The following is a 23898-nucleotide window of genomic DNA, read 5'->3' as shown; positions in this document are numbered from 1 at the left end:
GACTCCCAAGTTTCGTTGCGCCTCAGTTTTTTTTTTGTATTTTCTTTCCATTTTGAAAATAGTCAATCCTTTCATTTCTTCTACCAAAGTGCATGACCATACATTTCCCAAAACTGTATTCCATCTGCCACTTCATTTTCCTAATCTGTCTAAGTCCTTCTGTAGCCTCTCTACTTCCTCAGAACTACCTGCCCCTCCACCTATCTTTATATCGTCCGCAGACATTGCAACAAAGCCATCAATTCCATCATCAAAAAGCACAAGAGTCACTTCACCTCAAGTGACTGGAGAAGATTGGCATGAGCTCCCAAATCCTCAAGATCTTCTACAGAGGCACCACTGAGAGCATCCTGACTGGTGGTATCACCACCTGGTACAGGAATTGCACCAACCTTGATCACAGGGCACGTCAGAGTGGTACAGACAGCCCAGTGCATCTGTAGACATGATCTTCCCTCTACTGAGGATACTTACAGCAGCAGGTGCAGAAAGAAGGCCTGGAAGATCATCATGGACACCAGTCACCCCAACCAAAAACTGTTTTAGCTGCTTCTGTCTGGCAAATGGTACCGCAGCATTAAAGCTAGGGCTAAAAGGCTACAGGACAGCTTCTTTCTACAAGCCATTAGACTTACAAATTCATGCCTGTACATTGTGACAGAGTCATAACGCAAAGATTTTTATTCCCTCACGTTGTGGGATAGATGCAAAATTTAAATAAATTCAAATTCAAATCATTAACATATCGTAAAAAGAATTGGTCCCAACACAGACCCCTGTGGAACACCACTAGTCACTGGCAGCCAACTACAAAAGGCTCCTTTTATTCCCCCTAACAACACATATCAAAGTTGCTGGTGAATGCAGCAGGCCAGGCAGCATCTCCAGGAAGAGGTTCAGTCGACGTTTCAGGCTGAGACGAAGGGTCTCTGCCTGAAACGTCGACTGCACCTCTTCCTAGAGATGCTGCCTGGCCTGCTGCGTTCACTATCAATATGCTGGGACCAGGTTAGACCCTCAGAGGTCTTGACACCCTGGAATTTGAAGCTGCTCACTCTCTCTACTTCTGATCTCTCTATAAGGGATGCAGATTCAGTTGATACTTTTAAACCTCAGATCAAAACCTATCTATTTAACCTGGCGAAGGGTCTCGGCCTGAAACGTCGACTGTACCTCTTCCTAGAGATGCTGCCTGGCCTGCTGCATTCACCAGCAACTTTGATGTGTGTTGCTTGAATTTCCAGCATCTGCAGAATTCCTGTTGTTTGCATTTTATTCCCCCTCTTTGCCTCCTACCATCAGCCACTGCTTTATCCATGCTAGAATCTTCCCTGTAATTCCTGTTATTATTGGATATATTTCAGTGGGCTTGTATGGCTGGAAGACTTCTTGTGTGATTTATAAACCTGATAAGATTCAAATGGTACTTAAAGTACCAGATTTATCAATCAACTCCCTATTACAATTTATAAGAAAGTTTTAGGTATATTTTAGCTAATACTTATTGTAACATATTAGTTAGAACCATCCAAATGAATGTTCAAATGAAAATTACATAAAATGTAGCTATTATTTAGGATTTAACATCATTTAAATGAAGCCTATGAAACCGGTCCATACTTATCCAGACTGAATTCACAGGGAAGATAAAACTGATCATCTATACTCAGCAGCTTCTGGAAAGATGTAACAAGACCTAAAATGGTATTGTGCTGAGGTCTGGTCCCTAAAATAACTTGACATCATTTGAAAGAGAAAAAAGCTGGGAGTGGAGTCTCAATTCCTGTCAAAATCTCTGAGACAATTTTACACTGTTTAATATTTCTAATATTTAGTTGAAAAGTTTGCTGTAAATAATTAAAATGTAATAAAGTGAATGCAATAAATAAAATTATTAAGAGTGTAATACTTATATATTTTAAAAGTCATTTGAACAGTAAAAATGTTTTAACATATTGAAGTAGAAGATGGTACCAAAAACAATTTACATTTCCCCTCTTGGTTGCGATGGGAGTACCAACTCGAAGGTGTTAAAGCCGTGCATTGGACCTGGCAATGTAGGATTGGGAAAGCAGATTCCCCAGCACAGGTGAGGGAATGCTGACATCACCAGGTACCACTGTTGGCTCCATGTGATGGAACACAATGAAATATTTGCCAGACAGCACAATTCCTTTTTTCCATATCTCCTTACAATATGGAGGGAAGTTATTTAAACCTACTGTGAATCTGCCAGCTTGTACAGCTATCTCATTTCTCCCACTAATTTTCTCTTCAATCTATTCTCCTCACATTCCAATCAGCTCCCTCTGCATTCTATCATTTACCTATATACTAAGGGGGATTTACCATGGCCTATTAACCTAACAATCCACACATCTTTGAGATATGGAATTTTACATTAAAATTTTTACATTAAAAAACTTTTCACCTGAGAGAGCAGCAGAAGATCCACTTTTACATATGCAACATTATATCTACTCAAGCTTCCTTAATCTGCAGATGCTGAAAATCCAGGCCATGTGGTCATTGAGACAAGGAGCAAACTCCAAACAGACACAGCACCCAAGGGCAGGTTTGAATTTGAGGTTCAAGAGCTGTGAAGTAGCAACATGACTGGCTGCCCACTGTACTAAGGTCCAGCTTGTTGTTTGAAGTTTGATATCATGTTCAAATGTTAGCATTGTTAAAGATTCCTCAAATTCCTCAATATTTTATTCACATGTTGATCTTAATTATCTGGTCAAATTATGAAATCCTGAATTGAATTATGTAAGCTTGAACCCAAATCTGTCAGACTCCAAGGAGGGCAGGGACTATCAGGCAACATGGAACACATAAGACTTTAAGGAATGGAAGGAATACTAAGGAACTTTAATAGAAACAAAAATAAAATGCTGTAGTTAGAAATTGCTGGTAACCTTCAGCTTGAGTAGCGCTAAGAGCTGGGATGTTATTTATCCTATGTGGAAAATGAACAGATGATAGTGAGGCAAACTGGCGGTCTATATTAGACTTAACTTTGAGCAAAGTTTACAATTCTCTGAGAATTCACTATCAAACAGTTTGTACCATCCTAAAAGAAGAGCATGTTCCATTTCTTATGATCTACAAAGACACAAGTGGTTAATTACTGCCTACCAGTGACCGTAGTCCAAATGTTGCCTGATAAGTGTGTGTGGTTGAACAGTGCCATAAGTGTCAACTTCAGGCATGTTCATGTCATCAATGAAGTAGACCAGTTTCTTTGTGCCAGGTGGCCCGTAGTTCCTGCCAGCCTTCTTCTCAAGAGGCTTTTCCAGTACAGCTGCAAAAGATAAACAGCAACTATCACTGAAGAAAATATGAGATTTGAACAATGGCACGACCATGGAGCTGAGTTATCAACATGTCTCTCTGTGTTTATGGTGTTAAGACTAGTCCAAGTTTATTGTTGTTACAGGCATCCTTACACAGGATGTAAAGGTCAGAAAAATTAGTTTTTTGCATTAGCAAAGAACATTGTGAGGACATAAATAACTTACCATAAACTTCCATTAATGACAATTATAGAATTGTCACGTGCATTTTCCACACGTGCAAAATGAATGACAATGACATTAATGAAATGCTGAGAAAGAAGGAAAAAAAGGGGGAAATAATATAGCCCAAGGCGGGTTCTTCGACTACTTCCCGGTAAGATGATGAATTTATGCCTGTGAATGGAGATGACAACCATCTGATCCATTGTCTCACATACATTGCTTCAGTTTCTGTTAAATTTAGTCTCTACTATTCAATTATTCTACAGTCCCTCAGCATAAATAAAGACACAAGGGACAGTATTTTCAGTCACTTGTTCTATTTCCCCACAGTTTCCATTATAATTACAGTAGAGTTTTGGACAACTAATATTTAGTACCGTATAATTTCAATCCTTCGTTCCTTATTTGGCTCCCAAGAAATCAAAATAAAGCTCTGACTTCTTCTTTCAATAGTGAATGGCAATGGTATGCCAATTAACAATTAGAAAATCCAAAACAAGGCCAGGTATTGTTTAGTGTTGTGCCTTTCAAGCTGATGAAGAGTTAAGTCCAGCCCCTTTGCAGCAGGAAGAATAAACATCCACATAAAACCATTCTACTTTTCCCTACTGCTCTATTTGCTGTGTGCAGTGAGTTTGTAAATAGGTTCTATTTGACAACATGTTGCTTGTCACTGCCCAAGACACCTAACTGATCTTTCTGCCAAAATGTTCTCTTCTATTATCAAGTATGTTATGTGAATCATGGCAGCCATCAAAAATGTTCTTTTTTCCCCCTTTAGTTGCCTGCTCATGTTGATGCTGGCTGAGTGGCAATATCTTGCATTAGTCATGTATTCACAGACAGGCTTGGACTACTTGTCAGAAGCTGCTAAAACATAATAGGCATCAGGAATGTGTTCTGATCCTGTCACCCGAGGATCAGCAAAGGTCACTGGTCTGTGAGCATGAACTGCATCTGATCTTACCTTGCACTGTAGAAGAAAAGGTAGATGGTTAGCAGAGATGAATGGAGAGCAATTCTAGTGATACAATTCTGCTAACTTGTGAACTGTTTAAAATAATCTGCCTATGAAAACATAATACTCATATGCCAACATTTTATTGAGAGTTCAGGAGGTCCTAGCTATTATAATGTAAATATGCTGAACAGAAGAAATATGACAAAACAACAGATGGTTTCACATTAGATTTTCATAACTCTGAAAAATTATTCTGCAATGAAAAGTTCCCAGCCTGATACTTATGGTGTTATTACACCTAAAAGAGTAGAAAGTACTGTTAAATTATTGTTGTGTTTCTGGTGTAAGGTACATGCTGTGATTTTCATTATAGGTCTTACAGCTTTGAATGACGGCTACTCAATAAAGAGCAATAGCTGGCACTTTCAAATTTCACCTCTGTTCTTTAACATCCTCTCAGTTTATATTTCCTATTGGTTGAATCATTATTTCTGGGTATTTTTACCCATTTGAGCTCTCGGTGATGTTCCTTTTGTTCAGTTCAGGGCCTGCTACTGTGCTTTGGCCATTTCATGGGCTCTCCAGTTGGCTCTCTCTATTTTACATCTTGTCCTTTGGTTTATTCTGACACGGTGAAACAAAGCTCGCGGACAATAAAAAGATTCAGAACTTGAAACAGTTATGTGTCAGGGAAACTGCAGAGAAGATGTGCGAAACTATAAAATGGTCTGGGGCTGAAAGAACAGCTAAAGATGAACTCAGAAAACTGATGTCTGGCTGACAAGCAACAAAAATCTTCTGCCTTTGATTTGATCCCATTACCCTGGTACTTTAATCAGTGATAAGTACGTATTGTCTCAACATATAAACAAAAGACCATGATTCGCCCCTGCCCTCCATTTGGTAGCTTCACATAGATTTCCTCGTTTTCTGTGCAGCCAAATGATGTATCCTTCCACAGCAGATCCTTTTCATTGAGTTAGTGGGCACTAGAAAATACCTAGAAGACCAGCTAAGGAGAAAGTTGTGGTGATAAAATCCAGACAAGGAAGAACACAGATGACCACAATTTAAACCAAATGATGGCTGTTTGCAAATGTACAGTTTGCAAATAAGACCACACATTATGTAGGAATGAGAAAGTGGTCGAAACAAAATCACAAGACAAGGAGCAGAATTAGGCCACTTGACCCATCAAGTCTGCTCCGCCATTCAATCCTGTTTTCCCCTCCTCAGCCCCACTCTCCAACCTTCTCCCCGTAGCCTTTGATGCATGGTCAATCAAGCACTTATCAAACTCTGTCTTAAACACACTCAATGACCTGGTTTCCACAGCTGCCTGTGGTAATAAATTCAACAAATTCATCACCCTCTGGCTAAAGACATTTCAACGCATCTCTGTTTAAAATGGACATTTTTCTATCCTGAGGCTGTGCCCTCTTGTCCTAGACTCCCCCACTATGGGAAACATCATTTCCACATCTACTCTGTCTAGGTCTTTCAACATTCAAAAGGTTTCATTAAGATCCACCCTCATCCTTCTAAATTCCAGTGAGTACAGGCCATGAGCCATCAAATGCTCCTTATATGATAACCCTTTCATTCTCAGAATCATCCTTGTGAACCTCCTCTGAACCTTCTCATTTCTTAGATAAGGAGCCCAAAACTATTCACAATACTCAAGGTGATGCCTCACCAGTGCCTTATAAAGTTTCAGCATCACATCCCTGCTCTTATATTCTAGACCTCTTGAAATGAATGCCAATATTTTATTTGCCTTCCTCATCACCAACTCAACCTGAAAGTTAACCTTTATGGTGTTCTGCCCAAGGACTCCCAAGTCTGTATGCTTCTCAGATTTTTGGATTTTCTCCCCATTTTGAAAATAGTCTGCACATTTATTTCTTCTACCAAAGTGCATGATCATATGTTTTCTAACATTGTATTTCATTTCACACTTTCTTGCTCACTCTCCTAATCTAAGTCCTTCTGCAGCCTTCCTGTTTTCTCAACACTACCTCCCCTTTGCCAATCTTTGTATCATCTGCAAACTTGGCAACAAAGCCATCTATTTCAACATCAAAATCATTGATGTACAGCATAAAAAGAAGCGGTCCCAGCAATGACTCCTGCAGAATACCAATAGTCACTGGCAGTCAACCAGAAAAGGATCCTTTTATTCACGCTTGCTGCCTCCTATCAATCAGCCAATGCTCTAACCATGTTGGTAATTTTCCTGTAATAGCATGCGCTCTTAACTTCGTAAACAGATTCAATCTGTGGATCAACTGTCAAAGATCTTCTGAAATTTCAAATATATAACATCTATTGCATCCCCTTTATTTATCCTACTTGTAATCGCCTCAAAGAATTCCAACAGTTACATCAGGCAAGATTTCCCCTTGAAGAAACCATGCTGACTTTGTCCTATTTGGTCTTGAGTCACCAAGTACTCTATAACCTCATCCTTAACAATTGACTCCAACAACTTCCCAACCACTGACGTCAGGCTATCTAATCTATAATTTCCTTTCTGCTGACTCCCTCCTTTCTTAAAGAGTGGAGTGACATTTACAATTTTCCAGTCCTCTGGAACCATGCCAGAGTCCAATGATTCTTGTAAGATCATTGCAAGTGCCTCCATAATCTCTATTGCTACCTTTTTCAGAACCCAAATGTGCAGTTTATCTGGTCTGGGTGACTTATATGCCTTTAGGTCTTTCAACTTTTTAAGTATTTTCTCCCTTGTAATAGTAACTGCACTCACTTCTATTCCCTCACACCCTTCAATACCTAGCACACTGCTTGTGTCTTCCACGGTGAAGAATGATGCAAAATACTCATTTAGTTCATCTGCCATTGCATCCCCTGTTGTTATTGAATGATGAACCCTTTTCTCATATACTGTATTATCAAACAGAAAACTTGGTAAAAAAAAATCTGTATTGTGGAATAACCACCAACTTTTATCCTATCTTACACTGGACAAAATACTTCGCTGTTATTATACTAAGAGTACATTGGCTGTATTAAGGACCACCAGGCATATTCTACTTATGAAATGCAGGTTTGATTTACTTAAATGGAATTGCCTTTTAGCCTCTGTAAAATTTAAAGGACTCCTAGAAAAACACCAACTGGCTGAGTCACCACTTAATGAGATTCGCTGATAAGACAGTCACTGCAAAGAGTGTTTTTGAGGCACTTGAATGCTGAATACATTATTTCCCAAAAGCACAAATGAATTGCATTAATAAAGAGTAGAATATTTCAAATGTACTTTGGGGAATGGAAATAGTTGATTTCAGACCACAGCAAAATGGCACCAGTTCAGTACATTAAGTAGCTGTTCCTTTTACATAAAAAAAACTTTTCACCTGAGAGCAGCAGCAGATCCATTTTTATACATGCAACATTATATCTACTCAAGCTTCCTTAATCATTTTTTTCTTAAGTGTAACGAACATAAGAACACAGTCAAATGGGGTTTCCAGCAAGATTAATCCAACTGTAAGGGCATACATTGAGTTAACACGCACTGAGAATTGCTGGGAAACACCTGCCTCATATAGATTCCTTCAGATCTCACAACTTATTTAAGGCCAGTATCAATATAAAGACAGAAGAGTAAGAAGAAAGGATGTTGTGTGAATTATTTACTTCAACTGCTTCATTATTTCCAGAAGAATATACTGCTCTGCCAAGAGTCTCACAGAAAAATTTACAGCTTTGATGCATATAAATAAATAATTGAAAGTTTGTTGCTGACTGTCACACTACTATAAAATTCCATTATTTGAATCAGAAACATTAAAGACATCAATCAGATATCTCTATCTGAGGAATAAACCTCAAGATTATTTCTTCCTTTAAGTAACGCTTGAAGGTGTTTAACTGAGCTTCTCAGGCTTTCCCTAAACCCCTCAATTAAGTAATAAATGTTTTGACAATAGGCATATCTGAGCTTGTGTATTGTCAGTACTGACCTATTAATACTGTCAACAAATAGGTTAAGGCAAGAAAGTGTAAGAAAGCCTAGCCCATTACCCTTTTAAAATTGGAATGCTATTGCTGAAACATTATTCTGGCATCTTCCCCCTTCCTTCTCAGTCCTAAAGAAGGGTCTCTGCCTGAAACTTCAACTACCTATTCATTTCCATAGATACTACCTGACTTGCTGAGTTCCTCCAGCATTTTATTTGTGTTGTTTTGGCATCTGCAGAATATCCTGTGCTTTGACAATTAGTCAATTTTTATGATCAAATGTCCAAATCTAAAAATCAAACAAGTGATCACCCTGACATTAAACAGAATCAGGAAATAGGCACCCAAGAGTTCTTAATCAAGTATATTCATCCGAGCATAGGAAGCTGCACACTTCATTGTGTTATTCCTTTCAGCTTTGCCTCACGTTTTCTTTTGTTTATTGAAAACACAAAGATCACATACTACCCAGAATCTGTAGCATTGCAAACTAAAGCTCCAGTGCCCAGCAGCAGCACAAAATTTATCCTGAGTCATTCATAAATTTTGATCATAACACTAACTACTAATATTACACAGAATTTACAGCACAGAGGACTATTTAGCTTCACTGATTTGTTCAGACATTAATACTCCGTATGACCCTCATCCCACATTATTTTATCCAGTTCTATCCACATTTCACCATCTGTTGTTACCTTGGTTCTTATTAAATGCATTAGAAATGTCACAATACACTCCTGGAGACAAGCCTGCCTCTCATATTTTACTCACAACAGTCAGATCAGTAACATGAAATGAAGTGCATTATGCACAAGGCATGAGTGGTCTAGCCAAGATATACTGTCAAGATATAGGGAACTGTCAATTGTGATATGCCTGTTATCCATGATGATGCTCCAAGGTCATCATGTTTTGGTATGGCTTTCAGTAGTGTGCTAATCAAGAGGCTTGTGCAAACGTGACCTGAGCTTTAATTATATCATCTTGCTGCAGCTCTTGCGGAATTTGAAGAATACTCTCAGCACGTACCTCAAGAAACACCACAAAACGAAAGCAGCCATAAACGTTTACGCTCGCGAATTTCTTTTATTTAGAATGCTAGTGCCGAGTGAAGAACCAGAACAAGCTGGTGTTTAAAGATTTCACTTTGTAAGGAGATTATATAAAAGGATTTTGTTGTGCAGTGATGTTATGCCAGCCTTTCAGACTTGAAATTCCAGTTATTGCAAGTTTAATGCAATAGTAACTGTTACAGTCATCAGTGTGTATATCATCTTAACCTTTGTCATCTAGAATTTTGCACATATTAGTGGATAAATACTTACCACTGTAAATTGTTCAAGTTTTTCAAATCAAATTTAATTATCATTCAACCATACATGGATACAGCTGAAAAAAAGAACAGCTTTCCTCTGGGGGCAAGTTGCAAAACAGACACAGCACATTCAAAGTAACAAGCAAAAAACTGCAAAAAAAAAAGCATACATACAGCCCAAGACCCTGAATGACAAGTTCTGTAAATTGATGGTACAGTTCCTGGCAATCCAGCTTGTCATTCCATTGATCGAAAACTAGAGGGCAGCACCAACAGGAGAGGCCAGCCCCCACCCGGGCATGGACACCATGGTCAGCTCCTGAATCCGATCCAGCTCCTCTGACACGCCAGCCAGTTCCTTCTCCGACACGCCAGCTGGCTCCTTCTCTGACATGTGCTTGCTGAGCATCGGGCATTTAGCTAATGAATTTTTTGTCTCTCTTCGAACACCCAGTGCTATTTTATGCCTTTATTATTTTTTTAAAAAGTGATTAAAAATCATTGCCAGTACCGAGGTAAACTTACTTGACTAACAGAAAGTATCTGAGTTACAAATGTTTGTATATACGTGTGTGTATATATATATAAAAGCTGAAATATTCTTTCAATAATATAATCTCACCTTGAAGCATGGCAGATGTAGTGTAGTAGTTAAATGGCACATTCTTCACCATATGCTCATCGGGATCCAGTGACCCAAGTTTCTCACCCACCAGCACAGATTTACCTGTCCCAGCATTCCCAACAAGCATGACAGGCCGGTGTCTATCCAGCAGCCTGTCCATGAAATAGCGGATGCGAATCGTTTCTACTGTATGCACCAGACAAGCCTGAAAATAAAAATTCATGGCAACATTAAAAGGAGCAAACAACAATCCCAACTGAAAAGCAAGAGTGGCAGAAGGTAATGACGATTTGTTATCAGTCAAGAGGTGGAGCATGAGTATTATTTGTATCTGACCATATTACTGAGGAGGGGAGGGGTGAGATCATGGTTGGTTGCTGTTGAGACATCATCATCACAATTAACAGAGGTAGGTAGTTGAAGTCGGAGTCAGAGATTTCAGACTCATGATTTGGAGAAGTTGTGATGTTGTTCCCAATGAAGAACTACAGCAAGGACTATAGTTTTACTTATCAACCACCAGTTCGAGTGCCCTACCACTGGGTTTGTATCTATCCAGACACAGTTCCTTCACATTTCATTGAAGCCTGTTTCACTGTGTGGTTTACATGTAATTTGTGGAACTGAAGTCCATGCACCTTTCACAAATTATTGGAAGCCAAAGTGCATTTCCTGGTACCGTTTATACGTTTGTACATTAGTATAAACAACCCAGAAGGAAAATCAGAGACTTTGGAATTACCACAAAATATTCACAAAACATTTCTAATGAAACTCTACTCCATTTTTCCCACATGACCATAGCACCTCGTTAAAGAATTTCTGAACTATTGACTGCAGTAAATATATGGTGAGATAAATCCAAGGCATAAACTTTGCAGAAGGTAGGATGACAGTAAGCAAATAGAAAATAGTATATCAGCATTCCAATATGTTGTACCACCCTGACTATTCATCTAACTAATCCCACTGAATTGTTTGATGAAGTAACAAAGAGAGCTGAATGAGACTGCGCATTTGCATCAACCAAGATGGATTTTTAGCAAGGTAATTGACAAAATCCAATATGGCACATAGACTGAGAATGAAAAAGTCCACAGCTTTGAAAGAAGATTGACAAGATGAATTAAAAACTGGCTCAGTGGGAGATAGAGAAGGGTGGTGGCTGACATGAATTTTAGTGACTGGAGGATTGTGTGAAGTGGAGTCCTGCAGATCTCATGTTAGCCCACATCTATTGTGATAGATGTCACTAACTTGGGCTTAAAGATTGAGTCCCTGATTAAGAAGTTTGAGTACAGGAGTGAGCTGCAGGAAGGCATCAATAAATATCCAGAGAAATGTGGGGTAATTATAAAACAATGGGAGGGCAAATACGGAAAGGGAAATTGTTGAAAATTAATTAGTATAGGGGTGTGGCAGGATATTAGAGGATGTATCCAAAGGCCACTAAAAGTAGCAGGCAGGTTGATAAGGCTGGTAAAAGGGTGTATTAGACAATAGCTTTGGCTGGTTATAAACCCAGGGAATTTATGTGAGAACTGTATAAAATATCTAGAATGTATGACTCTAGTCAGCGCATGATAGAAAGCATATGCTGGCACTAATGATAATGCACAACAGATTTACTGGAGAGGTGCCAGAGCTGGAATATTAGAGCTAAAAGACTGTGCAAACAGTTTCTTTTCCCTTGGGGGGAAAAAAAGACAGGCAAGATATAACTGAAGTGTTCAAAGTTATCAGAAAATTAGGGTGGGTGGAATTTATCTGGCCAAGGTTGGTGATAAAAGGACATTGATTTAAAGTAATTTATTGGAGGATTAGAGAAGATCGTAGTAGAATCTTTTCATCCAAGTGCAGTGGGGATTGAAACTCACAGTTTTAAAGGTGAATGTACAGAAATGTTCATCAGAAATAGGAATTCTCTGAATAGGTAACTACACAAATATACAAAGTGAGAGATTTGAAATGGAACTGACTAATAAAAATGTATGCATTTCTGGCTCGACTCAATGGAGCAACTATCCTCTGACTGTGCTCCAAGTTTATATTATTTTATAATTAGAAAGATCCATTTCAACAAATACATCAGGACAAACTGCAAATTAAATTCCATTTCTAGAGCAGCATTCAAGTGAGAATTTAACACAAGCAGAACATGATGCACTTTTCAAGTTATTAAATATTTCATCTACAATTAGTTAGTTACCTGAAGAGGGATATCAGGATCAAGTCCAAATTTGGGAATGAGTTTTGACCAAGGCTCAAACTTCTTTGTCTCCGTATCAATATAGTAGTCAAAAACTGTACCTTGTGATGGGAATTTGATGGTCTTGAACTCTGAAGACCACCACTTACTGAACTCCACTCTGTAATCAATAAGCTGAGAAAGAACAGAAATGGCAATGAGTGCAGGTTTCTATTTCACTAATTATAAACAGGATCTTTACCTTCACAATATCGGAACGATGCAACTGGAGTAACAATTCCATCCTTCATACTCTTTCCTGGTACATATTCCTGAAATTCTTCCACTGACAATTTCAACTTTCAACATTTCAATTATCTGAGTATTTATAGCCTTTTGAGAAAAGTTCCAGATTTTAACTAACTTCACACTTCCTAATTTCATTAAAGTTAATTGTTTCCAGTTGTTTTCCTTGATTTACATTTTGCCTGTAGAGGAAGGGGTTGACTGACTTACACTATCAATTCTTTGGTAGGCTTAAACAAACATCATTTAACCTTAACAGTGGCATAGTGGTTAGCACAACACTTTACAGTACAGGGTTCAATTCCTGCCGTTGCCTGTAAGGAGTTTGTATGTTCTCTCCAAGACCACATGGGTTTCTTCTAGGTGTTCCAGTTGCCTCCCACAGTCCAAGGGCATACAGGTTTACTTAGAAACTGGTTGGTACGTTAATTAGTCAATGTAAGCCAGGATTAAATCAGAGGTTTGTTGGGCAGCATGGCTTGAAGGGCCAGAAGGGCTATTCTGCCCTGAATCTCAATAAATAAATGAACAAATAAAAATAAACTTGTGGAAGTAATTCATATTTATGCAACTTGTCTTTATAATTTAACCCTCAAGTGCTATAATACTTTTGATTTTCTACTGTAAAATATATTCAAATTAAGGTGCCCAGAAGTGAACCAAGCTCATCAGATTAAATCAAGACCAAAATCTCTCAATCTATTAGAATATTATTTCCTCTCCTCTCTATTCCAATCCCTTCAAAGTAAAAGGGAACATTCCATTAATCTATTTGCTTCTAATTTACACCCACCTTTAGCATATGGAATTCCAAATCTTCTTGCTCCTCCACTGTCTTTTGTTTCTTACAATTACATAGATATTGTGGTTTGTCTAAAATGAATGACTTCACTTTTTCTGACATTGAACATCTTTAGCCATAGTAGTTGCCAGTCACTTAATCTGGCTTGTGTACTTTTGGTTGTCATCAGCTCAATTTTCCATGTCCCTTAACTAACTGTCATCTGCAGACTAGGTGGTTACACAGGACCATGTATAAACATAGAGCAAGATAGTGCAGAAGAGACGACTCGTGGTGGAGGAGTTGAGAGGACAGGGGGAGGCAAAGCGAAACGCCAGGGCCGTGTCAGTGACCAAGCAGGGCAACTGGACTAATTGGGAGAGCCTGGAAAAGAGGAAGCTTAGCTGGCATGACATCTGGGAGATGGAGAGATCTCAGCTAAGTTTTCTCATCAGAGTCACTTATGACCTCCTACCCACACCCCAGAACCTGAACCAGTGGTGGGCAGAAGACCCTGCTTGCTCTCTTTGTCAAGCACCTGGATCACTAAGGCACATTTTAACAGGATGCACCACGAGCCTCACCCAGGGGCGGTACACTTGGCAGCAAAACCAAGTTCTCAGACAGCTGGCATCAATCTTGGAACAGAGGCGAATCATCACAAATGCTCCCCCACAAACATCGGCAGGAAATGTCCACATCACACAACTTGTACCAGCAGGCTAACCTCCAGAGCACCATAAAACATCAAAAGATGTAAGCATTCTGCAGGTTGCTCGGGATTGGAAAATGGACGTGGACTTGGAAAAAAAAAAGCTTGTGTTTCCCCCAGACATCGCGGCTACAACACTCCAGCCAGACATGGTCCTGTGGTCCACAACAGCTAAGCTGGCAAATGTTGTGGAATTGACAGTACCATGGGAAGATGGTGTGGAAGAAGCTTATGAGAGGAAAAAGATCAAGTACTCTGAACTGGCAACTGAAGCTGCCCAGAATGGCTGGAAGACCAACATTTTCCCTGTAGAAGTGGGATGCAGGGGATTCGTTGCTACATCTACGACCAGTCTATTGAAGAAGATGGGGGTGAGGGGTCAGTCCCTCCAAAAAGCAATCAAGTCCTTGTCAAACGCAGCAGAAGAAAACAACAATTGGATTTGGATTAAAAGGAAAGAGAACAACTGGGCTGCAAGATGAAGACAGGAGGGTTTGGAACTGAGGGGGGTGTATCTGGGATGCCAGGTAGCACCGTTGAGCCCTCTGGAGACGTCATGGGCTTATCAACGAAAGGTCAAAGAAGGAGGGTGCCCACCTGATGACCCCGATGATGTACCTACCCTCCCTCCTTGTCACCACTCCAAGCCCACTGCCAACATCCAGAGTGCCAACTTACCATAGGGACTGAAACATCAAGTCCTAGTAGCTCTACTGTGTGCAAGTACTTTGGAAAGTAGTGTCTTGGTACAAATACTTACAGAACACCATCTGGAACAAACTTCAACCACAGAGCATTCTATTTATAATTGTTCTCCATCTCCTATCATTCAATTTTTGATGGTAACATCATCTTTCATCTATCCTGTCTCCTGCAGTGACATCTAATGTCATAACCACAATTTATTCCATTTTGTACAATGCACAGTTAAGGCCACAGCATGTCTTCTACAGCATTAAACAATAGAAAAGACTACAGAGGGAAATAACAAAGTAATGTGTCTAACATGTTCACAAAAAAAATGTTTTTTCTTTCACACAAAGATGGTCTAATGGCCTTAAATTGTCTATTATAAATTTAAGACAAGGAGAATTTGATGTAGTTTAAGGTTTGCTTTATCTATTAAATTTCTCCAGTTTTATCAATGTTTTATTATTGCTTAAAGACATACAAGGTACCAAACCTGAAGAAGGCTAATATTATTGAATTTGCAGTCTACCCAAAGTTAGGATGAACTTATTATAGATGACCAAAATTGAATCTTACAGGCAGTAAAACAAATCGTGACATTTAACAAAACTATTAGTCACCTTAGAAAAGCCTCACCGAGAAATACAAAGGTTTCTCAAAGGACATGATTGGTTGTCCATATGGGACATGAACAACTGCATTAGTCAAATCATGTCATGTGGGAGTATAGCAGAACTAAAGGCTCAACTAGTGAACTGATCTCACTTCAGCAAAGACCATTCCATCATTTGTTGTATCAGTGCCTAGCACACAAAGAAATTCAACTGAGTTTAGATCGGGAGAGGAGAGGCCCAGAGATTAATCATAGACTGGAACATGGGGTCTTGGTTAAAATATGATGCTGGTGATCAGTACTAGCAGCCCAGATGAAATAAGCTTTAAAAATGCCATCCCCTTCACTCAATTCCTCCGTATTCCCACGCATCTGCTCTCAGGATAAGGCTTTTCATTCCAGAATGAAGGAAATGTCCTCCTTTAAAGACAAGGGCTTCCCTTCTTCCTCATTAACACTGCACCTCTCCCATTACACACACGTCTGCTCTCACCCCATCCTCCCGCCACCCCAGTAGGGATAGAGTTCCTCTTGTCCTCACCTACTGCCCCATGAGTCTCCACATCCAGCACGTAATTCTCCATTACTTACGCCATCTCCAGCAGGATCCCACCACTAAGCACACCTTTCCCTCCTACCGACCCCGCCCCCAGCAACTTTTTGCAGAGATCACTCCATACTCAACTCCCTTGTCCATTCGTTCCTCCCCACTGATCTCCCTCCTGGCATGTATCCTTGCAAGCAGAACAAGTGCTACACCTGCCTCTATACCTCCTCCCTCACTATCATTCAGGGCTCTAAATGGTCCTTCCAGGTGAGGCAACACTTCACCTGAGAGTCTGTTCTGGTCAGCTACTTTATCCGGGGCTCCCAGTGTGGCTTTCTGTACAATCGGTAGATTGGGAAACCATTTCACCGAGCACAGAATAAGAAAGATCTCCCAGTGGCCGCCCATTTCAGTACCACTTCCTATTCCCATTCCGATATGACTGTTGATTGCCTCCTCTATTGTTGCAATGAGGCCACACTCAGGTTGGAGGAGCAACACCTTATATTCACTCTGGGTAGCCTCCAACCTGATGGCATGAACATTGATTTCTTGGACTTCCAGTAATGCCCCAGACCCGATTTCACCATTCCCTTTTCCCACTCTCTCATCTCCTCCCTCTGGTGCTCCCCTGCCCTTCTCTTTCTTCCACAGCCTTCTGTCATTTACTGTCAGATTCCCCCTTTCCAGACCTTTCACCAATCAGTTTCATCAATCAACTTCCCAGCTCTTTACTTCACCCATTCCCCTCTCAGTTTCACCTATCACCTTGTGTTTCTTCCTCCTCTACCCCCACCTTCTAACTCTGACTCTTCATCCTTTTTTTCTCTAGTCTTGAGGAAGGGTCTCAGCCTGAAATGCCAACTATACTCTTTACCGTTGATGCTGCCTGGACTGCTGAGTTCCTCCATCATTTTGTGTGTGATGCTTGGATTTCCAGCATCTGCAGATTTTCTTTTGGTTGTGATGAAATAAGTTATGGTCATTTTGGTTGAGAGAAACCTATCAGTAAATTTAGCTTCAGAATGAGGATCAACATTAGGTTTATCCCGGACACATGTTGTGAAATATGTTGTTCTGCGGCAGCAGTACATTACAAGACACAAAAATAAGTTACAGAAAATAAATAGCGCCAAAGAAGAATAACAAGAAGTGTTTGCAGATCATTCAGAAATCTGATAGCAGAGAGGAAGAAGCTGCTCCTAGAACCCTGCATATGAGTTTTCAGGCTTCTGTACCTCCTCTTTGAAGGCAGTCATGAGAAGAGGTCATTTTATCAACAGTGACAGTCTTGAATGACGAATGTTGTCTTCTTTGAGTTAGGTCTGCTGATGACACCACTCTTGTTGGCCAAATCAAAGGTGGTGATGAACCAGCATGTGGAAAGGAGATTGAAAATCTGGCTGAGTGGTGCCACAGCAACCCCATGTCTTTCTCAATGTCACCAAGACCAAGGAGCTGATTATTGATTTCAGAAGGAAGAAACCAGAGGTCCATGAGCCAGTTCTCCTCAGAGATCAGAGATGGAGAAGATCAGTAACTTTAAATTTTTGGTATTTTCATAAAAGAGGATCTGTCCTAGACCCAGCAAATCAATGCCTATAAAAAGTATTCACCCCTCCCCACCCACAAAGTTTTCATGTTTTATTGTTTTACAACATTGAATCACAATAGATTTAATTTGGCTTTTTTTTGACACTGATCAACAAAAAAAGACTCTTTCATGTCAAAGTGAAAACAGATCTCTACAAAGTGATCTAAATTAATTACATATATAAAACACAAAATAATTGATTGCAGAAGTAGTCACACCCTTTAATATGACACACCAAATCATCACTCGTACAGCCAATTGGTTTTAGGAGTCACATAATTGGAGATCACCATGTGTAGTGAAGATGTTTCAATTGATTGTAGTAAAAATACACCTGTAGCTGGAAGATCCAACTGCTGGTGAGTCAGTATCCTGGCAAAAACTACACCATGAAGACGAAAGAACACTCCAAGCAACTCAGTGAAAAGGTTATGAAAAGCACACTTCAGGAGATGGATACAAGAAATGGAAGGAAATGGCACAGCTGTAAATCTGCCAAGAGCAGTACATGCTCAAAAACTGAGTGACCGTACAAGAAAGGGACTAGCGAGCAAGGTTTCCAAAAGACCTATGACAACTCTAGAGGAGTTACAAGCTTCAGTAGCTGAGATGGGAGAGACTGCGCATCCAACTGTTGTTTGGGTGTCTCACCAGTCACAGCTTTATGGGAGAGTGGCAAAGAGAAAGCCACTGTTGGGAAAAAAAGTCACATGAAATCTCAGCTAGAGTTTGCCAGAAGGCATGTGGAAGACTCTGAAGTCAGCTGGAAGGAGGTTCTATGGTCGGATGAAACCAAAAATGAGGTTTTTGGCCATCAGACTATAAGTTATGTTTGGCATAAGCCAAACACCGCACATCATCAAAAACACACTATCCCAACTGTGAATCTGGTGGTGGCTGCACTCTGCTGAGGGGATGCTTCACTGCAGCAGGCCCTGAAAGGCTTGTGAAGGCAGAGGGTAAAATGAATGCAGCAAAATACAGGGAAATCCTGGAAGAAAACCTGATGCAGTCTGCAAGAGAACTGCAACTTGGGAGAAGAATTGTTTTCCAGCAAGACAGTGATCCCAAGCATAAAGCCAAAACTGCACAGGAATGGCTTAAAATCAAAGTTAATGTCCTGCAGTGGTCAAGTCAAAGTCCAGACCTCAATCCAATTGAGAACTTGTGGCTGGACTTGAAAAGGGCTGTTCACTCACGATCCCCATGCAATCTGACAGAGCTTGAGCAGTTTTATAAAGAAGAGTAGGGAAAAATTGCAATGTCCAGATATGCAAAGCTGATAGAGACCTATCTACAGAGACTCAAGCTTGTAATTGCTGCCAAAGATGCATCTACTAAATACTGACTTGGAGAGGGTCGACACGTGTGCAATCATTTTTTTGGTTTTATGTTTGTAATCAATTTAGAACACTTTGTAGAGATCTGTTTTCACTTTTACACGAAAGAGTCTTTTTCTGTTGATCAGTATCAAAAAAAGCCAAATTAAATCCACTTGGATCCAATGGTGTAAAACAATAAAACATGAAATCTTCCAAGGGAGGGGTGGTGAATACTTCTTCTAGGCTTGTAAGTGCAATTATAAAGAAAGTATGGCAGCCGCCTTTGTTGTTTGTGAAGATTCGGCATAACATCCAAAACTTTAACAAAGTTCTATAGGTGTGTGGTGGAGTGTATATTGACTATCTGCATCATAGCCTGGTATGGAAACACAAATGCCATTGAATGGTAAAGTCCACAAAAATAGTGGATACAGCCACGTCCATCACGGGTAAAGTCCTTCCCACCAGTGAGAACATCTACACAGTGCACTGACACAGTAAAGTATCAGCATTCATCAAGGACTCCCACCACCCAGGCCATGCTCTCTTCTCACTGCTGCCATTAGGAAGGTGGTACAAGAGCATCACAACCCACACTGCCAGTTTCAGGAACAGACATTACCCCTTAACCATCAGGCTCTAGAACCAGTGGGGTTAACTTCACTCACCCCATCATTGAACTGTTCCCACAACCTATGGACTCACTTTCATCTCATGTTCTCGATATTTATTGCTTATTGTTTATTATTGCTATTTCTTTTTAATTTCTTTTCTAGTTGGATAGTTTGCTCTCTTTTAGACCTTGGTTGTTTGTCCATCTTGTTGGATGCAGTCTTTCATTAATTTGATTATGTTTCTTGGATTTACTGAGTATGCCTGCAAGAAAACGAATCTCAGATTTCTATATGGTGACACTTTGATAAAAAATTCAATAAATAATCATTTCGATAATAAATTTACTATGACCTTTGGAGTTCTTAAAGCACCACCTTTGGAGATGTCCTCAATGGTGGGAAGTCTTTAACTTCCTTAGAGCATTACTGAACTGTATCTTATTTAAGTGGAAATATCATTCTGCTTTCTATAAACTAGCCAAGACTGTACATTTGAAATACTTGGCAAATTGGCAATGTAGGTGGAAGTGATCAAACAGGTAACCAGAAACCTAACCAAGTGTTAAGCTTGGGCAATGGTAGCATATGGGCTTCAAGTAGCTAATAAGTTGAGTGAGGAGGATGGGTGTTGGTTGTTAGATTCGGAGTTTGGTGAATTTTCTGCAAAGACTGTGAGGTGTGGGAGTCAATACCTCAGGTGGAGTGTGGGTTATGCGGGATTGAGGTGCCGAAAGGGAGCTGATGTGTAAACAATTAAAGGAGAACTTGCAGAGTCAGGTTGACAATACCAGGGAGTCCTTTGTTAGAATTAAACTGCTGCCCAACAGCACAAGGGTTTGGGTTAGATTAGATTAGATTATGAGGACATGATTAAGAAATGATACAATGTTCCTCCAGTATGATATCACAGAAACACAAGACAAACCAAAACCGAAAAACTGACAAAAACCACATAATTATAACATATAGTTACAACAGTGCAAATCTATACCGTAATTTGATAAAGAACAGACCATGGGCATGGTAAAAAAAAGACTCAAAGTCTCTCGGAAGTCCCATCATCTCATGCAGATGGTAGAAGAAAAACTCTCCCTGCCATGAACCTCCAGCACTACAAACTTGCCGATGCAGCATCCTGGAAGCACCCGACCACAGCCAACTCTTGAGTCCGTCCGAAAACTTTGAGCCTCCGACCAGCCCTCCGACACCAAGCACTGAGCACCATCTCTGCCGAGCGCTTTGACCCCAGCCCTGGCAACAGGCAATAGGCAAAGCCGAGGATTTGGAGCTTTCCCCTCCGGAGATTCTTGATCGCACAATAGCAGCGGCTGCAAAGCGGGCATTTCAGAAATTTCTCCAGATGTTCCTTCGTGCTTCTCACGTCCGTCTCCATCAAATCAGGATTGTGCACAGTACCTACTTAACAAATACCGGTATCATTCCGGAGCAGCCGGGTGCGCTGCGTCGCGTCGCCATCTTCTCCTCCCCTCCATAGAAACCAACCTCAGTGACCTACTGTCTCCCATCTCCACTATAAACGTATGTTACGTGAGGAATGCACGTATTAAACACCAGATCCACACAGATTGGTGAAATGACACAAATCAACCAAGGAACTTCCTGATTATGTTCCACCCTGGGAGCAATACGTGACACAGAGAAAAGAACCATATATCCAAATTTCTAGGATGATTTCAGTTAAGTAACTGCATTTGTGTAAGATTTTCTTCCTCTGTCCACAAAGTAAAATGAATATTTGGTAGTCCAGTTATGGACTTTTTTCCTTCTAAACTTGGGAATGCATCTGGAGGAATAATTTTGAGCTAAGTATCCTTTAAGCCTTAAAGCTCTTGCACTGACATAGCAGTGGTTGTGAGTTGACAAGCAAGTAAACAAAAAGTGGGTCTACAGAGGTGAAAACTGGAATAGCAAATCTATTATCTGAAACTTACTGTTGAATTCACAAGGCTGCAATATGCTTGGTGGATGGATTTGATATTTGCCCTGAATTTAAGCAGATGGAACATCTTTCAAAAAAAATTTCTCATCTGAGTGACATTTAAGTTCATTGTTAATCTCTTCATACATTTTCAAAGAACCTGAACTAAAAAGGACAAGCTGCTTTGAAAAAAGATTCTATTAGCTCTAAGGTAGCCTGCGTCCTACAAATTCATAGATACCTACATCAAGTATTGTTAGTGCTGCAGCCAGAAAAAAAATTGCGGAGAAATACTTTTACTGCAAACATTTAGAATATCAACCCTCAACTGGTACCACTGAGGTATAGGGCTTATAGGTAAAGAGAAGGTTTTAATATGAATAAAAAGTGTGCAAGTGTTAGGAACCTGATACAAAAACAGAAAAACAATCAAAATTCAAGGTACACCATATACAAACCTGAGATTCATCTTCTTGTGGGCTACACAGTAAATCCAAGAAACACAATAGAATCAATGAAAGACCACACACAACAGGAAAGACAAACAACCAATGTGCAAAAGACATCAAACAGTGCAAATGGGAAAAAAAAAATGTATCTCAGTAAAGGTCTGAGAACATCTCAAAAGCAGCAGTGACAGATGATGTGGCATTTGAAACAGTGTTTTTTCAGAGGCTGATAAGCTTTCTTGCTTAAAAGTTGCTCCATAGTGAATACTTACAGTCAAATCCCAAAACATCAAAGTTCATTTCAAAAATACGAGGAAGTCTGCGGATGCTGGAAATCCAAAGCAATGCACACAAAATGCTGGAGAAACTCAAGTCCAGATTGCTCAATTAGCTTAACATTTTCCTCTTCCAAAATTAAAATAAATGCATATTTAGACTTTAGTGGAAGTAAAGCACCAAAGATATTGGAATAACAGTCTATGTTTGATTAGCATTTTTATTATTATTAAAGTGAGAAATAAGAAACTATCTAACAAAATATAAAAGACAACTAGCATCCAACTATTTACTGTTTATACACCTGACTCTTGAATCATATATGCCAGTTCTCTGTCTTACCAGATGCCTTCTTGAAGTCTATGCAGACAACGTTTACCATCTTACCTTTCATTGACTTTCTTAGTTGCCTCATCAAAACACTCACATAAAACAGGATTTGCCCCGGACTATACCATGTTCACTATCCATGATTCAAATGTATATAAATTCTATCCATTAGGATTTTTTCGGTAGTTTCCCTCCAATTTAAATAAGACTCTCCTACCTGTAGTTACCTGGCTTATCCCTCTTGCCCTTCTGGGAAAAATAGAAGAATATCACGTATTATCCAGTCTTATTTTTCCTCAATCATGGCTAACAAAGACACAAAGCTCCCTACCAAGGTCCCAGCAACCTCATCTCTGCAATTGATACTGGCCAGCCCTGTGGATTTACCAACTTTATGTTCATGATTTCAAACACCACCTCAATCTTCATACTAACTTGATCCTGATTATGAACAATCTCACCCCCAAACTCACTACCTCCGATGTCCTTCTACTTCGTGAATACAAATGAGTGTTCCTTACTGCCTGGATCCAAGGTAGATGACCTTCTTGCTCCTTAAAGGGTCCCATTCTTGCCCTGCCTATCCTCTTCTTCCTGATATATTCATAGAATGTCATGGGATTTTCCTTAACCTTACATGCAAGAATATTTCATGGTCCATTTATGGTCTCCTGATTTCTTTCCTAAATTCTCTCTAAACCACTCAATATTCTTATGGGATTCCACCAATTCCAGTAGCCTTTACATGCCAGAAGCTTCCTTTTTCTGATCAAAATTCCATTATCCTTTGTCATTCAAGGTTCCCTAAAATTGCTGTCCTTATCTTGACTGGAAGCTGCTGGCCCTGAATACTTACTCACTCTCTTTCAAAGACTCATTATATCACCTGCAAGCATCAGTTCCTAATTTATTTTAAAAGCAGCTTTCTTAACTGACTGATATTAGCCTTCCCCAGATCCAAGATCTTAACTTGAAGACCAACTCTGAAATTTGCAGTATTATAATCATGTTTTCCAAGTGTTCTCCACTGGCTTAGTGTCAACTATTCAAATAAGGTCAAGTTCTACCCTGTCCCTCATCAGGTTCTCAACAGCTTGTTGCAAAGGACTTTCTTGCACTTAATAA

At 39.8% G+C, this 23898-nt stretch overlaps 1 protein-coding gene across 1 annotated transcript in view; it reads right to left on the bottom strand.

The window, feature by feature from the left end:
- The window catches only part of dnah9 (dynein, axonemal, heavy chain 9), a 586329-nt gene that overhangs the window by 362030 nt on the left and 200401 nt on the right, over window positions 1-23898 (bottom strand). Inside the window, exons 37-39 of the mRNA XM_072242702.1 lie at window positions 12622-12795; window positions 10410-10617; window positions 3142-3307 (exon numbers count right to left, since the gene is read on the bottom strand). Coding sequence (XP_072098803.1) covers window positions 3142-3307; window positions 10410-10617; window positions 12622-12795 — 548 coding nt within the window. The remainder of the gene's footprint in view (window positions 1-3141; window positions 3308-10409; window positions 10618-12621; window positions 12796-23898) is intronic.

This window comes from Mobula birostris, chromosome 24 (assembly GCF_030028105.1).
Source record: "Mobula birostris isolate sMobBir1 chromosome 24, sMobBir1.hap1, whole genome shotgun sequence".
NCBI lineage: Eukaryota > Metazoa > Chordata > Chondrichthyes > Myliobatiformes > Myliobatidae > Mobula > Mobula birostris.
Note: the sequence above shows the minus strand (reverse complement) of the source record. Positions and strands in the feature narration are given on the sequence as shown.